General features: G+C 47.0%; 1 protein-coding gene and 1 long non-coding RNA gene across 2 annotated transcripts in view; both read right to left on the reverse strand.

Annotated features, from left to right (window-relative positions):
• Nucleotides 1-1,147: 1,147 nt before the first annotated feature.
• Nucleotides 1,148-18,022, reverse strand: part of SMAP2 (small ArfGAP2) — a 29,660-nt gene continuing 12,785 nt past the window's right edge. Inside the window, exons 2-10 of the mRNA XM_063418937.1 lie at nucleotides 13,010-13,143; nucleotides 11,787-11,872; nucleotides 11,150-11,228; nucleotides 9,865-9,945; nucleotides 9,032-9,110; nucleotides 7,906-8,006; nucleotides 5,459-5,624; nucleotides 3,331-3,629; nucleotides 1,148-2,218 (exon numbers count right to left, since the gene is read on the reverse strand). Coding sequence (XP_063275007.1) covers nucleotides 2,069-2,218; nucleotides 3,331-3,629; nucleotides 5,459-5,624; nucleotides 7,906-8,006; nucleotides 9,032-9,110; nucleotides 9,865-9,945; nucleotides 11,150-11,228; nucleotides 11,787-11,872; nucleotides 13,010-13,143 — 1,175 coding nt within the window. The 3' untranslated portion in view covers nucleotides 1,148-2,068. The remainder of the gene's footprint in view (nucleotides 2,219-3,330; nucleotides 3,630-5,458; nucleotides 5,625-7,905; nucleotides 8,007-9,031; nucleotides 9,111-9,864; nucleotides 9,946-11,149; nucleotides 11,229-11,786; nucleotides 11,873-13,009; nucleotides 13,144-18,022) is intronic.
• Nucleotides 4,143-4,544, reverse strand: LOC134561709 (uncharacterized). Its single transcript, XR_010082963.1, has 2 exons — nucleotides 4,398-4,544; nucleotides 4,143-4,270 (listed from the first exon to the last, which is right to left on the reverse strand). It is a non-coding gene; the product is annotated as an uncharacterized LOC134561709 (long non-coding RNA).

The raw sequence follows: 18,022 nt of genomic DNA on the forward strand, positions 1-18,022 counted from the left end.
ATGGGAGCAGTGACTCCACCCCACCCCAATTTGTGTTAAACTCGATTTAATGACAGATTCCTCCCATTCCACAACTCCTCCCTCCCCAAAAATCCCCGGGAAGGGGAGGAACTGGAGCATCCTCGGAGCCCCAGCCCCGAGAGAAGGGGATGGGTTTGGGACGGCTACAGAAACAAAAAAAAAGTGGGAATATTTAAAAAAAATGAGCAAATGGAATTTTCTACCTGTGTCCTGTCCCGTTTTCTATGTGTGTGGTCCTTTCTTAAATGTCAAACTTGTATTTTTGTGGTTTCTATCTGCGGGACCGACGGCTCTGAGGGCGCACGTTGTTTTTTGTAAAATATTCCTGACATTTTCCTTCCCAAAACAGAAAAAAAAAAGGGAGGAAAAGCTGAATTATTTCACCTTTTAATTGGCTTTGCATGTACAGTATTGGGGCAGCAAGTGGAGATGATTAAAGCCAGCTTGAAAACTTTTTCTTGTGCTTGAGTTGAGTTTTTCCCTCCCCAAAAATCAACCCACAACCCCTCATGGATACTCTGGGAAAAAGGGAATGGGATAAAACCTCTTTTTTTTTTCTCAAAAAAGCAGCTTTGACTTGAGGAAAGAAATCCCATAGTGAATAAAAGATCCCAAAACCTCTCTGCTCCCCAAGAAAAATGTGCAGGGACAGGAAAAAGGGGGAATGGGCAGGGTTGGGTGGAATTTTGGGATGAAATGAGGGGTGGAATTCCCAGGGAAGCTGTGGCTGCTCCATCCCTGGAAGTGTCCAAGGCTGGAGAAAACTGGGATTGGGAAAGACCCAGGGGCTGGAATGGGAATCCTGGAATTCCACAATTCTCTGATTTTCCCCGTTCCCGCAGATTTTTGGATGAGCCTCGAGCAGGTTTTGTTAAACCCGAGCTTAAAGCTGCGATGGGATGGTGGAATTAAAGCTGGAATGAAATAATTTAATGCAGGAATTCTGCTCCCATCCCAGAGCTGAGGGGTTTGTATATAAAAGTGTCAGCTCTGGATTCCTCCAGGCCTGGCTGGGCTCCCTCAGCTCCCTGGAATTTGGGACAGAGCCCAGAGGGAATCTGGGCTGATTTTTGGGATGGAATTCCCTAAATTCCCACACCTGGAGTGACCACCAGCACCAGAGGAGTCCACTGCAATGTTTTATTTGGGAATTTACATATCCACAGGAGAGAGGCAGACCACAAGTCCGACTTCTTGCTTGACTTTTGAAGCAGTTTTGGGTTCTACTGGAGATGAGAAAAGAAATCTGCTTAAGATTAAAATGTCCCAAGCGAGCCAGGAAAAAGGGGGGACCAGGATTTTACACAGGAACGACGACAACGAGAACGAAACAAAACAGAACAAAAAAAAAAAAACCACACCAAAAAAAAAAAAGTATAAATTAGGACATCAGAGTCATTTTTTAAAAGTGTAAGAAAACTTGCACAGGGCTCTCCGGGCCCCGGAGAATTAACTCTGGTTAGATTGTTAAAAGTGAAATCCCATCAAATCCCGACACCAGGCAGAAAATTCCCTCTGCAGTGCAAGTTTTTCACATTCCACCGGCTTTGCCCCCGCTCCGGGCGAGATTCCTGCTTGCTCAGGGGGTGGGACAGGGCTTTTCCCAAGGACTTTGGTTCCAAGGAGGGCTGGGAGCAGGGAGAGCTCCGCTCCAGGGAGGAGGTAGCAAGGCTTGCTTGCCCCTGGGCTCGGCTCAAATCCAATTCCTCAGCACCAAACGAGGTTCCCCCACCCCAAAAAAATAAATTTAACACTGAAGTGAGAAATCCCAGCTTTCCTGGCGGGATTGAGGCCGGAATTCCCAGTCCCACCTGTGCCCAGGTGCCCACCCAGGAGCTCTGGGGGAGTTTTGTGCATTGACTGTGCTGAGGACGGGGCCACCCGCCCGTCCCCGTGGCTGTGACAGGGGGAGAAGGCAGAGATGGACAAAAAAACCCCAAAATTCAGCTGGGGCCAAACCCGAAAGCAAAAAATGAACCCCAGAATGTCTCATGGAGCGGGTCTGGAGGACGGAACGAAGGCAGAAATGGTCACGGCGGGCCAGGGCTCATTTCCAGAGCGGGGAGCTGAGGGAGGGGTTGCTGCCCTGGGCTGCTCCTCCTCCTCCTCCTCCTCCTCCTCCTCCTCCCATGGACTGTCCATAGCCCAGCATCCCGTTGGATCCATAGAAATTCATCCCAGCCATCTGCTGGGTGACCTGGAAACGGGACAGGAGAGGGGTCAGGGATGGGCCTGGACAGGGATCCCAAAAACTGCAGAGACCAAAAGGGGAGAGGGGAAAGGGAGAGGGGAAAGGGGAGAGGGAAAGGGGGAAAAAAAGGGGAAAAGGGGAAAAAAAGGGGAAGAAAAGGGGAAAAAAAGGGGAAGAAAAGGGGAAGAAAAGGGGAAGAAAAGGGGAAAAAAAGGGGAAAAAAGGGGAAGAAAAGGGGAAGAAAGGGGAAGAAAAGGGGAAGAAAAGGGGAAGAAAAGGGGAAAAAAAGGGGAAGAAAAGGGGAAGAAAAGGGGAAGAAAAGGGGAAGAAAAGGGGAAGAAAAGGGGAAGAAAAGGGGAAGAAAAGGGGAAGAAAAGGGGAAGAAAAGGGGAAGAAAAGGGGAAGAAAAGGGGAAGAAAAGGGGAAGAAAAGGGGAAGAAAAGGGGAAGAAAAGGGGAAGAAAAGGGGAAAAGGAAAAAAAGAGGAAAAGGAAAAAAAGGGGAAAAGGGGAGAGGGGAGAGGGGAAAAGGGAGAGGGGAAAAGGGAGAGGGGAAAAGGGAGAGGGGAAAAGGGAGAGGGGAAAAGGGAGAGGGGAAAAGGGAGAGGGGAAAAGGGAGAGGGGAAAGGGGAGCAGGAAAGGGGAGCAGGCCCTCCCTAGCATGGGAGGATTTCAGGGCAGCTTGGACAGCAGCAGGAATTCCTCCATGGAAAGGGTGGTCAGGCCTGGGAATTCCCTGGGGGAATTTGGAGTCCCCACCCCTGGAAGTGACCACGGGCTCAGTGCTGGGAGATGAGGCTGGGATTGGACTCGGAATTCTTTCCCAGCCTGACCAATCCAGGGAAATCCAATTTAACTGACCCCACACCAAACCCAACAAATCCTGGAGGAATTTGGAGTCCCCACCCCTGGAAGTGACCACGGGCTCGGTGCTGGGAGATGAGGCTGGGATTGGACTCGGAATTCTTTCCCAGCCTGACCAATCCAGGGAAATCCAATTTAACTCACCCCACACCAAACCCCAGGGATCCCCCTCCCTCCCCGGCAATCCCCTCACCCCCATCCCTTCCCAAACCCCACAAAAACCCCGGAAAACTCCTCCCAGCTTCCTCCCCCTCACCTGGGCCAGGTTCCACTGGAGCTGCTGCGCCGGCTGGACCCCGTACACGGCCGGGGGCACCGCGGCCACCCCGGCCACGTATCCGGGCTGCTGCGAGCCCATCATCCCGTTGGGAACGCCCAGCACGCCGCCCACGTAGCCCGGGAGGGCCACCGGGGCCACCATGCCGGGGGCTCCGGGCTGGGCCAGCATCCCCACCGAGGGGGCCACCATGCCCCCCATGATGCTGCTGGAAGGGGGGAAGGTGGGGAAGGGGCCGGCGGGGTAGCCCAGCGGAGCCGGCGCCATGAACATCGCTCCTGGGAAAGGCAGGGAAAAAGGGAAAAAAAGGCAAAATTCCGGGTGGGATTATCCAGAGGGAGGTGGTGCTCAACGAGGCTGGAGAGGGAGTTTGGGGAGGGGTGTGCAGGGATGGATTCCCAGTGCTGGAGGGCAGGGGTGGGATGGATATTGGAAAGGAATTCCTCCAATTCCCAGTGTTGGGGTGGATACTGGGAAGGAATTCCTCCCTGACTCCCAGTGCTGGGATGGATACTGGGAAGGAATTCCTCCCTGATTCCCGGTGCCTGAGGGCAGGGCAGGGTTGGATACTGGGAAGGAATTCCTCCAATTCCCAGTGTTGGGATGGATATTGGGAAGGAATTCCTCCAATTCCCAGTGTTGGGATGGATACTGGGAAGGAATTCCTCCCAAATTCCCAGTGCTGGGATGGACGTTGGGAAGGATTTCCTCCCCAGTTCCCAGTGCTGGGGTGGATATTGGGAAGGAATTCCTCCCAAATTCCCAGTGCTGGGATGGATATTGGGAAGGAATTCCTCCCAAATTCCCAGTGCTGGGATGGATACTGGGAAGGATTTCTTCCCCGATTCCCAGTGCCAGAGGGCAGGGCAGGGTTGGATACTGGGAAGGAATTCCTCCAATTCCCAGTGCTGGGATGGATCTTGAGAAGGAATTCCTCCAATTCCCAGTGTTGGGATGGATATTGGGAAGGAATTCCTCCCCAATTCCCAGTCCTGGGATGGATGTTGGGAAGGAATTCCTCCCTGATTCCCAGTGTTGGGATGGACGTTGGGAAGGAATTCCTCCAATTCCCAGTGCTGGGATGGACATTGGGAAGGAATTCCTCCAATTCCCAGTGCTGGGATGGATATTGGGAAGGAATTCCTCCCCAATTCCCAGTCCTGGGATGGATGTTGGGAAGGAATTCCTCCCTGATTCCCAGTGTTGGGATGGACGTTGGGAAGGAATTCCTTCCCAGTTCCCAGTGCTGGGATCGATACTGGGAAGGAATTCCTCCAATTCCCAGTGCTGGGATGGATACTGGGAAGGAATTCCTCCCCAATTCCCAGTCCTGGGATGGATGTTGGGAAGGAATTCCTCCCTGATTCCCAGTGTTGGGATGGACGTTGGGAAGGAATTCCTTCCCAATTCCCAGTGCTGGGATCGATACTGGGAAGGAATTCCTCCCCGATTCCCAGTGCCAGAGGGCAGGGCAGGGTTGGATACTGGGAAGGAATTCCTCACTGATTCCCAGGGCCAGAAGGCAGAGTTGGGTTGGATATTGGGAAGGAATTCCTTCCCAATTCCCAGTGCTGGGATCGATACTGGGAAGGAATTCCTCCCCGATTCCCAGTGCCAGAGGGCAGGGCAGGGTTGGATACTGGGAAGGAATTCCTCGCTGATTCCCAGTGCCTGAGGGCTGGGTTAGATAGGATCTTGCGAAGGATTTCTTCCCCGATTCCCAGTACCAGAGGGCAGGGCAGGGTTGGATATTGGGAAGGAATTCCTCCAATTCCCAGTGCTGGGATGGATACTGGGAAGGAATTCCTCCCTGATTCCCAGTGCTGGGATGGATACTGGGAAGGAATTCCTCCCTGTGAGGCCGCTGAGGGGCCGGGATGGATTTCCCACAGAAGCTGTCCCTGCCCCATCCCTGGAAACGCCCAAGGCCACCCTGGAAAGGGCTCGGAGCAATCTGGGACAGCGCAAAAGGCGTGGCTGGAACGGGCTGAGCTTCACATCCCCTCCCCACCCAGCCCATGTGGGATTCTCCTGGAGAATTCCCACATTCCCAGTTTTCCTGCGAGCCTGTCAGCTCCATCCCCGTGCCCTGGGGCTCTCCAGTTACCTTGTGCTGGCCCCTGGGACGCCTGGGAGCCGTAGAGGGACAGGATGGAGTCTTTGGAGAGCTGCTTCTTCCCCACCTCCTCCCCTTTGCCCCCGGGCTCCGGGAACAGGTTCAGGTTTTCGGGAACGGAGCCGGCGCTGCCGGAGGTGGGCATGGAGCCAACGACCTGGGCCGAGGGGACAGGATCAGGGAGAAAAACTGGGAATATCCACCCTGGGATGTGCTGAGGGGTGGCCCCAATTAGGATTTAATTGAGGGGAATTTAGGTGAAGCAGGATTTAGGTTGTGTGGTGGAACGGTGGCGCAGCATTCCCAGGAATTCCACATCCCTGGAAGTGCCCAAGGCCAGGTTGGAGCAGCCTGGGAGGTTCCTGTGCCCTCCAGCCCTGCCCAGCTCCCCCCTGGACCTGGACTTGGAGCTGCAGATCCATGAGACCCCCCTGCAGTGCTGCCTGCCCCGTGGGCACCCCCAAACACCCCAAAATAACCCCAAATCCAACCCCAAAACTCCCAAAATATCCCCAAAATAACCTCAAAATTATCCCCAAATTCAACCTGAAACCTGACCCCCAAACACCCCAAAATAACCCCAAATCCAACCCCAAAACACCCCCAAAATATCCCCAAAATAACCTCAAAAACACCCCCAAATCCAACCCCAGAAACCTCCCCAAAACACTCCAAGATAACCCCAAAACCATCCCCAAAACAGCCCCCCAAAAAACCCCAAACCATCCCAAAAAATCATCAAATCCAACCCCAAAGCTGACCCCAAAACAACCCCTGAAAACTCCTCGCTGCCTGCCCTGTGGGTACCCCCAAAACATCCCCCAAAATACCCCCAAACCCCAAAACCACCCCAAAACCCCCCAAATATTCCAAAAATAGCCCCCAAAACATCCCCAAAACACCCCCCAAAACCCCAAAACTACCCCAAATACCCCCAAAACACCCCCAAAACACCCCCAAACCCACCCCCAAAACATCCCCAAAACCCCAAAACAACCCCCAAAACCACCCCCAAAACATCCCCAAAACCCCAAAACCCCCCCAAACCCCAAAAACACCCCAAACATCCCCAAACCATCCCCAAAACATCCCCAAACACCCCCAAAACCCCAAAACACCCCAAAACCAACCCCAAACACCCCAAAACACCCCAAACACCCCCAAAACCACCCCCAAAACATCCCCAAAACCCCCCCAAACCCCAAAACCACCCCCAAAACATCGCCCAAACCCCCCCAAAACCCCAAACCTCCCCCCAAACGCCCCCAAAACACCTCCAAAACCCTCCAAAACAACCCCAAAACCCCAAAACAACCCCAAAACCACCCCCAAAACATCCCTAAAACATCCCCAAAACACCTCCAAACCCCCCCAAAACCACCCCCAAAATCTCCCAAACCCCAAAACCACTCCCAAACATCCCCAAAACATCCCCAAAACCACCCTCAAACCCCAAAACCCTAAAACCCCAAAATCACTCCAAAACAACCCCAAAACCACCCAAAACACCCCAAATTCTCCTGCGGCTCTGGGGCCCAGCCAGGCTTTCCCAGCCATTCCCAACCATTCCCAGCCATTCCCAGCCATTCCCAGCCATTCCCAACCATTCCCAGCCATTCCCAACCATTCCCAGCCATTCCCAACCATTCCCAGCCGTTCCCAACCATTCCCAGCCGTTCCCAACCATTCCCAGCCATTCCCAACCAGGCTTTCCCAACCATTCCCAGCCATTCCCAGCCAGGCATTCCCAGCCATTCCCAACCATTCCCAGCCATTCCCAGTCATTTCCAGTCATTCCCAGCCATTCCCAGTCATTCCCAACCATTCCCAGCCTTTCCCAGCCATTCCCAACCATTCCCAGCCATTCCCAGCCATTCCCAGCCATTCCCAGCCATTCCCAGCCTTTCCCAGCCATTCCCAACCATTCCCAGCCATTCCCAACCATTCCCAGCCATTCCCAGCCATTCCCAACCATTCCCAGCCAGGCTTTCCCAGCCATTCCCAGCCATTCCCAACCATTCCCAGCCATTCCCAACCATTCCCAGCCTTTCCCAGCCATTCCCAACCATTCCCAGCCATTCCCAACCATTCCCAGCCATTCCCAGCCATTCCCAGCCATTCCCAGCCAGGCTTTCCCAGCCATTCCCAGCCATTCCCAACCATTCCCAGCCATTCCCAACCATTCCCGGCCATTCCCGGCCATTCCCAGCCATTCCCAACCATTCCCAACCATTCCCAACCATTCCCAGTCATTCCCAGTCATTCCCAACCATTCCCAGCCTTTCCCAGCCATTCCCAACCATTCCCAGCCATTCCCAGCCATTCCCAACCATTCCCAGCCATTCCCAACCATTCCCAGCCAGCCATTCCCAGCCATTCCCAGCCATTCCCAGTTATTCCCAGTCATTCCCAGCCATTCCCAGCCATTCCCAGCTCACCCTCCTGGAGTCCGAGGTGGCTCCCAGGGATCCGAACAGGTCCAGGTCCCTCTCCAGGCTGCTGGGCCGCCCGTTGGGGACCGGCGTTGTCACCGGGGCGTCTGCGGGGACACACGGCCCAAAATCGCTGCAGAACCCCCAAATCCGGGCTGGGATCCTGCCCCAAACCGCCCCAAACCGCTCGAAATTGGGGTAAAACCCCCTGGGGAACATCCAGACACTCAAATTTTGGGGTAAAACCCCCAGGTAACATCCAAACTCTCAAATTTTGGGGTAAAATCTCCCCAAAACCACCACATTTGGGGATAAAGTACCCCCCCCTCCCCAAATCACTGCAAATCCTGCAAATTTTGGGGTAAAACCTAAAAAAACCAAGACCAAGATCTCCAAATTTGGGACTCTTTAAACCCCTGAGACTCCCAAATTTGAGCCACACCATCTCAGAACCCCCAAATTTGGGGTCAAAGTACCATCCCCACCCAAACCACTGCAAAATCTGCAATTTTTGGGGTAAAACATTAAAAAAAACCCCCAAGATCTTCCAAATTTGGGATTCCTTAAACCCCTGGGACTCCCAAATTTGAGCCACACCATCTCAGAACCCCCAAATTTGGGGTGAAACCCCCAAATCCCTCGAATTTGGGGTGAAACCCTCTCAAAACTCTCAAATTTGGGGTGAAACCCCCCAAATTTGGGGTGAGACCCTGGGTGTCCCCAGCCTGGAGAAAGGGGGAACACCCGGAATTCCTGGAATTCCACACCCAAGGATGTTCCCAATCCTGATTTTTGGGGATTTTTTGCCTCCCTCTCCCATCCACACAAACCAAACAGCTCCAAGAGGAAGAAAAACAGGAATTTAAACCACCCCAAACTCTCCAATTCCCAGAGTTTTGTTTTTTTTTTCCCCTGGATAATCTGGAATCAGCTCCAAAAAATTCCCTAAAAAATAAAAAAACCCCACCCAGCATCTTCAAATTTCCTCAGTGCTGGGCAGGAATTCCCCAGGCAGCACTGGAGGAGTTTAAGGTGAATATTCCTGCAGAATTCCTGGAATTTTTCACCTGACAGGGAAAATCAGAGCTGGAAAACCTCAAATTCCCACAATTTTTAATCCAAATTCTCTTACCCAGGCCCAGCAAATCCATGACTGGCTCAGATTTTGGGGAGCTTTTCCTGGATTGTTGAGTTTCGTCTTTTTTTTGAGGCTGTGGGGGGAAAATAAACAACAAAAAACTTTTGGTTTTGGGGTCACCCTGAAATGTCAGAGGTTTTAATGAGATTAACCTTTAAAAACCCCTTGTTCCCAATGGATTTAAATCAAAAATAAAAGCAAAATTCAGAGGTTTTAATGAGATTAACCCTTAAAAACCCCTTGTTCCCAATGGATTTAAATCAAAAATAAAAGCAAAATTCAGAGGTTTTAATGAGATTAACCCTTAAAAATCCCTTGTTCCCAATGGATTTAAATCAAAAATAAAAGCAAAATGTCAGAGGTTTTAATGAGATTAACCCTTAAAAACCCCTTGTTCCCAATGGATTTAAATCAAAAATAAAAGCAAAATTCAGAGGTTTTAATGAGATTAACCCTTAAAAACCCCTTGTTCCCAATGGATTTAAATCAAAAATAAAAGCAAAATTCTCATTGTTTTTATAAAAAATTATAAAAAAAATTTATAAAAAATAAAAAAATTTCTGCGTTTTTTATTATCCCAATAAAATGTCAAATCCAAGCAGGCTCTCAAATAGGGAGAAGCAGCTCCTGGGGCTGGAAAAATCAGCAGGGGAAAAGCTGAATTCCAATTATTCCAATTAAATTGGAATTATTCCAATTGTACATCTGCTCAATGTCTGGGGAGCAAAACAACACCCAGGGTGTGACAGAGGCCAGGAAAACGCTCCTGGAATTCCTCTGCTCTGCCTCAGGGGCAGGAAAAATCTCAATTTTCCTCCTGATCTTACCATTTTCACCTTCTCAAAAATGATGGGTTCCAGTTTTCTTTCCTGCTCATTGCTCCTTTTCCATTTGTCGTCTTTTTCTTTCTGTGAGAGGGGAAAAAAATCCTGATTACACCAAGAAAAATCTGATATAAATCTCCAAAACTGCTGAATTTGAGGGGAATTTTTGCATTTTTCCTGCTCTGAGCAAGGAATTGGATTAAATCCTTCCAATCATTATCCTTGGAAATTTATTGTCTCCCTCATCAAACAGCTCAAAGAGGAAGAGGGAAGAAAATGAGAATTTATATATAAATATTTATATATATAAATATATTTATATATATAAATTATATATATTTATATATATAAATCTCAGAAACAATTAAATTTGAGGGGAATTTTTGCACTTTTCCTGCTCTGAGCAAGGAATTTAATAAAATCCCTCCTAGATCCTTTCTAATTGTTATCCCTGGAAATTTATTGTTTCCCTCCTCAAACAACTCAAAGAGGAAGAGGGAAGATAATGAGAATTTATATATAAATATTTATATATATAAATATATTTATATATAAAAATATATTTATATATAAAAATATATTTATATATAAAAATTATATATATTTATATATTTATATATATAAATCTCAGAAACAGCTGAATTTGAGGGGAATTTTTGCATTTTTCCTGCTGTGAGCAAGGAATTGGATTAAATCCTTTCAATCGTTATCCCTGGAAATTTATATATAAATATTTATATATAAATTTATATTTATATATATAAATCTCAGAAATAAATTAAATTTGAGGTGAATTTTTGCACTTTTCCTGCTCTGAGCAAGGAATTGGATTAAATCCTTTCAATTATTATCCCTGGAAATTTATTGTTTCCCTTTTTTTCCCCTTTTTTTTCCTTTTTTCCTTTTTTTCCCTTTTTTCCCTTTTTTTCTTTTTTTTTCCTTTTTTTCTCCTTTTTTTCCTTTTTTTCCCTTTTTTTCCTTTTTTTTCTTTTTTTTTCCTTTTTTTTCCTTTTTTTCCTTTTTTTTCCTTTTTTTTTTCCCTTTTTTTCCCTTTTTTTTCCTTTTTTTCCTTTTTTTTCCTTTTTTTTTCCCTTTTTCTCCCTTTTTTTCCCTTTTTTCCCTGGAATCAGCTCCAGGACATTCCCAACAACAAAAACCCTCCCAAAAATCTTCAAATCTCCTCAGTGCCGGGCAGGAATTCCCAAAATGCAAGCAAGGTAAGGGATTACTGCTGCTAAAATGGAATTTTTTTGGTGTTTTTATCCCAAATTTGTGCCCCCAGCCTCACCCTGAATGCGTTGATGTCGATGCTTCTGTCCATGAATTTTTTCTTCTCGTATTTATCCCGGATAAAACTTTCCACAGCTCTGCAGCAGCTGGTTAAGGTTTCTTTAGGGGTTTTTTGGGTTTTTTTTAGGGTTTTTTAGGGGTTTTTTTAGGGGTTTTTTAGGGGTTTTTTGGTGGTTTTTTGGTGGTTTTTGGGGTTTTTTGGAGTTTTTTGGGGGGTTTTTTGGGGTTTTTTGGGTTTTTTTGAGTTTTTTAAGGGGGTTTTGGGGTTTTTTTAGGAGTTTTTTGGGGGTTTTTTGGGGTTTTTTGGGGGGTTTTTTGGAGTTTTTTTGGAGTTTTTTTGGGGGTTTTTGGGGGGTTTTTTGGAGTTTTTTTGGAGGTTTTTTGGGGTTTTTTTGGGGTTTTTTGGTGGGTTTTTTGGGGGTTTTTTTTTGGGTTTTTTGGGGTTTTTTGGGGTTTTTTTTAGGGGTTTTTTAGGGGATTTTTTGGGGTTTTTTAGGGGTTTTTTGGGGGGTTTTTAGGGGGTTTTTTGGGGTTTTTTAGGGGTTTTTTTAGGGGTTTTTAGGGGTTTTTTTAGGGTTTTTTTTGGGGGGTTTTTGGGGTTTTTTTGGGTTTTTTTCCAGGGAATAAAAGGATGCTGGTCTGTCTGGGGCCTCCGGAAGTTCTCGGGCAGGTAGGCTTCGTAGAGACGATTGGCTTTGCCATTCCCCATCTCCTGCACGCACTGAAATCCAGAAAAATTCCATGAGATTTCCCTTTCCTTGGACATTAAACCTCTCCCACAGCATTCCAGGGAGGGAAATCCTCCTGAAAGCCACTCCAATCCCATTGGCCAACCCTAAATATTTCATTTAAATCAGGATAAATATCCCCAAATCCCTCTGGAAATCCCTGGGAAGCTCAAGGAGAGGTGGGAAGCACCTCCAGGCAGGGATTGCTAATTTAATTTCCAGCTCCTTTAGCTTCACTTTGCTCTTTGTCCAGCCTGCAATGAGGATTTTTTTCCCTCCCAACCTATCCCAGCTGGAATTCTTCTTCTTCCTTCACTTCCCGCTTTTTTTTTGGGCTATTCTGGCTTGGTTAAATTGCAAATTTATGAAGATTCACTAATAAAAGAACCCCCAAAACCAGAAAAAAGCCAAAAAAAAGCCCAAAAAAAGCCCCCCAAAATAGCCCCCAAAAAAGCCCAAAGTCCCCAAAAAAGCCTCAAAAAATCCCCCAAAAAGCCTCAGAAAAGCCCCCAAAAAGCCTCAAAAAAGACCCCCCAAAAGCCCCAAAAAAGCTCCAAAAAAATCCAAAAAAAGCCCCCCAAAAAACCCCCAAAAAACCCAAAAAACCCAACAACAAAAAAAACCCAAAAAACCAAAAAATCCCACCAAAACACCGCCACAAAAACAAACTCCTCCCCAAAAAAATAAAATAAAATAAAATAAAATAAAATAAAATAAAATAAAATAGAGTAGAATAAAATAGAATAGAATAAAATAGAATAAAACAAAATAAAACAAAATAAAACAAAATAAAATAAAATAAAACAACATAAAATAAAATAAATAAAATAAAATAAATAAATAAATAAATAAATAAATAATAAAATAAAATAAAATAAAATAAAATAAAATAGAATAGAGTAGAATAGAATAGAGTAGAATAAAATAGAATAGAATAAAATAGAATAAAATAGAATAAAATAAAATAAAATAAAATAAAATAGAATAAAACAAAATAAAAAAATAAAAAAAATAAAAATATAAAATAAAATAAAAAATAAAAATATAAAATAAAATAAAATAAAATAAAATAAAATAAAATAAAATAAAATAAAATAAAATAAACAACCCTGTGTTGTCCCAGGCCTGACCTGGATCTGCTCCTGCGTCCACTGGTCCAGGTTGACGGATTTGACCCTGGAGATGTGAACGCCCAGGTTCCTGTGGATCCCCGCACAGCGGATGCAGATGAACACCCCGATGTTCCAGGACGCCCATCGTGGCCCTGGGACAGACAACAAAAAGGGTTTCACATTAATTCAATTTATTTTTGAATTATTTTTGGCCTGGAGCAACTGGGAAACTGCGCTAAGTGAACTGGGATTGGGGTCTTTGGATTTCCATCCAGGCTGGGATTCCACATCCAAGGATGCTCCCAATTGTGATCCTTGGGGATTTGTTGCCTCCCTTTTCCATCCAAACAGCTCCAAGAGGAAAAAGAGGGAAAAGAGGAATTTAAACCACCCCAAACCCTTCAATCTCCGGAGCTCTGTGATTTTTTTTCCCTGGAATCAGCTCCCAAACAGCTCCAAGAGGAAGAGGGAAAAGAGGAATTTAAACCATCCCAAAGTCTCCAACCCCCAGAGCTCTGTGATGTTTCTTTTTCTTTTTTCCCTGGAATCAGCTCCCAAACAGCTCCAAGAGGAAGAGAGAAAAGAGGAATTTAAACCACCCCAAACTCTTCAACCTCCAGAGCTCTGTGATGCTTTTTTTATTTTTCCCTGGAATCAGCTCCAAGAGGAAGAGGCAGGAAAAGAAGAATTTAAACCACCCCAAACTCCCCAATCCCCAGAGCTCTGTGATTTTTTTTCCCCTGGAATCAGCTCCCAAACAGCTCCAAGAGGAAGAAGAGGGAGGAAAAGAGGAATTTAAACCACCCCAAACTCTCCAACCTCCAGAGCTCTGTGATGCTTTTTCTTTTTTTTTTCCCTGGAATCAGCTCCCAAACAGCTCCAAGAGGAAGAAGAGGGAAAAGAGGAATTTAAACCACCCCAAACTCTCCAACCCCCAGAGCTCTGTGATTTTTTTTTTCCTGGAATCAGCTCCCAAACAGCTCCAAGAGGAAAAAGAGGGAAAAGAGGAATTTAAACCACTCCAAACTCTTCAATCTCCAGAGCTCTGTGATGCTTTTTCTTTTTTTTGCCCTGGAATCAGCTCCCAAACAGCTCCAAGAGGAAAAAGAGGGAAAAGAGGAATTTAAACCACTCCAAACTCTTCAGCCTCCAGAGCTCTGTGATGCTTTTTTTATTTTTCCCTGGAATCAGCTCCAAGAGGAAGAGGCAGGAAAACTGGAATTTAAACCACCCCAAACTCTTCAACCTCCAGAGCTCTGTGATTTTTCTTTTTTCCCCTGGAATCAGCTCCCAAACAGCTCCAAGAGGAAGAAGAGGGAAAACTGGAATTTAAACCACCCCAAACTCTTCAATCCCCAGAGCTCTGTGATTTTTTTTTCCCCTGGAATCAGCTCCCAGACAACTCCAAGAGGAAGAGGCAGGAAAACTGGAATTTAAACCACTCCAAACTCTCCAACCCCCAGAGCTCTGTGATTTTTTCTCCCTGGACTCAGCTCCCAAACAGCTCCAAGAGGAAGAAGAGGGAAAAGAGGAATTTAAACCACCCCAAACTCTCCAGCCTCCAGAATTCTGTGATTTTTTTTTCCTGGAATCAGCTCCCAAACAGCTCCAAGAGGAAGAAGAGGGAAAAGAGGAATTTAAACCACCCCAAACTCTTCAACCTCCAGAATTCTGTGATTTTTTTTCCCCCTGGAATCAGCTCCCAGACAGCTCCAAGAGGAAGAAGAGGGAGGAAAAGAGGAATTTAAACCACCCCAAACTCTCCAACCTCCAGAGCTCTGTGATGCTTTTTCTTTTTTTTTCCCTGGAATCAGCTCCCAAACAGCTCCAAGAGGAAGAAGAGGGAAAAGAGGAATTTAAACCACCCCAAACTCTTCAACCACCAGAGCTCTGTGATTTTTTTTCCCCTGGATAATCTGGAATCAGCTCCAGAAGATTCCCTAGAGCAAAAATAAAAACCCACCCAGCATCTCCAAATCTCAGGAATTCCCAGCTGAGGGACGGGAGGAGCCCCCAGCCCAGGATTTGGTCCCCAATTCCAGCCCAAATTCACTCCACAGTTTCCATGGATTTAAATTCCCAATTTTCATGCGGCTGGGACAGGCAGGACAGCTCTGAGGTGTGGAGGGGAGATCATGCCAGGGGTAAAAAATCAAAATATCCACAAGGGAAAAATCGACTCAGATCCACTCAGGGCACCCAGGAATCCCAGCAGGGCATTCCCAAAGGGACACAGAGATCCACAGGAATTCCCACCCCTCTCCCAGCCAGGCCAGACCCTCAATCCTGCTGAATATTTTATTTTAATTTTTTTTTTTTTAATTAACCCCCCTGCTCCCAGTCCAGAGTTCCAGCTCCCAGCACAAACTGGTGTCCCAGTGAAACTGGGAAAAACACAGAATTAGGGATCAAACAGCTCCACCAGCCCTTTTCCCACACATTATTCCGGATGATGAAGAGTTATCCTGCTTTTCTTGCCACAGCTAAAATAGCAGAGCCTCGAGTTAATGAGAGGGAGGTGGGAGGGGGAAGAAAGTGTAATTTCGAATTCCTAAAAAAGCAGTGCTGCATTTGAGATGCTGTTAACAGCTGAATTCCCAAAGCCTGCAGCATCCCGAGGGATTTGGTGCAAGGAGAGCACCGGTATCCAACCTCCAACAGGTAATTCCAGCACCTCTTCCAGGGAATTCACTTTAAAAATGACTTTATTAAGATTTCTGGCCTTTCCTGCCTTATTTCCTGCTTTTTCCCCCTCTCCAGGAGCGACTTTTGGGAATGACATCAATTTAAAGGAGATAAGGAATTCGCTTTCCCAGCACCTTTGCCTCCACCTCAGTCCCTTTATTCCCTTTATTATCAAAGCAAACCCCACAATTTCAACACCACCTAAACACCTCTCCAAAAAAATCAGGAATAAAATCCCCTTCTCTCAGGGTTGTAGTTTCCCTGAGATTCTCCTTGGGGTTGGTGTTCCCCAAGGTGCTCAGGGTTCCCCCAAGGTTGCTGTTCCCTGGGAGTTTCCCCTGGGTTGCTGTTCCCAGAGGTAATCAGGTTTTCAGTCTTCTCTTTGCCCTGGGTGTTTCACACCAGAGCCAGAGCAGCCAGGCTGAGTCCCCAGTTTGTGTTTCCAGGGTTGTTTATTCTTCATTATCTCAGTTCTGTCCCAGCTCTGCAGGGCGTCCCCAGCAGAGCAGGACACGGGGGGGACTGGGCGGGTCAGAGAGCCCCACACCTTATGTACAGTACCCCTGACCCAACCACTGTCCAAAATGAACTTTTTATTTACAAAATTGTACCAATACCTACTCCCTATGCTAACATGTCATTTCTACTCTAAACCAATCTCTAAAACCCAACTCAGCACAAGATGGGGGACGAGAGCAAGAACAAGGAGCACAGGGGCCACTCCCCAATTCCTCCCTCTTGTCTCTTCAGCCCCATATACTGAGAATCCTAATTTCTATATTTATATTCTATAATAAACCATCCACTACTTATTTCAAATTCTTAGGATTTGTGATTCTTCCTGCATGTGAGTGTTCACTCCCATGGCAGGGATCAGAGGCAGTGCCCTCCTGGGCTCTGTGTGAGGCTGCCTGAGCCCCCTGGACAGACCCCAGACCCCCCTGTCCGGTCTCCAAACCCTCCTGGGTGGCCAGAGGAATGTTCTAGACTCCGACACCCTTCCATGCAGAATCCTCTCCCAGCTCCACCCCCAGGGCTCTAACGTGAGAGTGCTGCGAGGATTACCACGAGATTCAAGGTTAGATTTAAACTCCAGATAAATTTAGCCTTGATAGGACTAAAAGGATTAACGGGGCAGGCTCCTGGAGTAATCAGCTCACTGGGTTTTGTCACATGGACCAGCTCAGGCCACCACAGCCTTAACTCAAACATGACTCAGGGCTGGTGTCACCCCCAGTGTCCCCTCAGGGGTCTGGGGTGACAGGGGGATCCCAGCTGCACCCCCTAAATCCAAATTTTGAGAGAATTCATTCAATTCATGGAGCAGCCTCTGTATTCCTGCAATTAAATTGAATATTTAGGGATTTTTGAACCCCTCCCAGCAATAAACACATTACACAACGCGGGGTGAGCTCTCCCCTGGGGAGATTCCAGCTGGGATTTGGGTGTCCTTGCAGAAAAGGCTTCAAAATCTGCAGGGAGTGGAGGGGTTGGTTTGGGTTTTATTCCAGTTGGGTTTTATTCCAGATTTGTGACCCCAGCAGCTCAGGATTCTGCTCTGGGGCAGGAGGAAATTTTGATTTTTTCCCAAATGCTCCCTGAGCCTGCAGCCACAGCAAACCCTGGCGGGGTCAGGTGGGATCCAACATCCCCTTCCCAGACCTGCAGCTTTAACTAAACCAACATTTTAACCTTCAAATGCCTTCTAAAAATGTCATTTTAAAATGTCTCATCAAGCCCCGAGTTGGTGGGAGGGGGGGAAGGCTTTGGATATAAACAACCTCCCACTTCCCTCTTCGGAGCAGCTCACACTGAAACATCTCCCACTAAAAACCTCCCTGCAAGGGCCCAGCAGCTCAGATTTTGCTTTTTTGGGCTTTTTGCAGGAATTTCCTCAGGGTTTCACAGCTCTTTTCAAGGTAATTTGACTCGGAAAAGCCCCAGGTGGCATCTCCAGATGAGAATTTCACTTCCCCAAAACCCAACCCCAGCTCGGACTCTGCAGCAGCTCCGGTGATAAAAGGGAAAAAAAAACTGCCTGGGAGGGAATTTAGGGTAAAATTCTTTGGAGAAAAGTGGGTTTATATCAATAAATAACAACAGGGCAGCTTTAATCAGCACTGCTGAGCTGCCTGGGGGAATTATCAGCCCTCCCAAAAATTGGGCACACCCTGATACCCACCCCAAACTGAGGGCAGGGAGCACCTCGCCCTCGTGGCTCAGGGAATTTTGGATTTATCTCCCAGAGGGTTGAGGACAAGAAACATTCACCTCCTTAAACCACTTTAAAAAAATTAATTTCTTGCCTGAATCCTCAGGTTGATGTTGTAAAATCGATTCTCAGAG

The sequence above is a fragment of the Prinia subflava genome, chromosome 24 (genome assembly GCF_021018805.1).
Source record: "Prinia subflava isolate CZ2003 ecotype Zambia chromosome 24, Cam_Psub_1.2, whole genome shotgun sequence".
Classification (NCBI taxonomy): domain Eukaryota; kingdom Metazoa; phylum Chordata; class Aves; order Passeriformes; family Cisticolidae; genus Prinia; species Prinia subflava.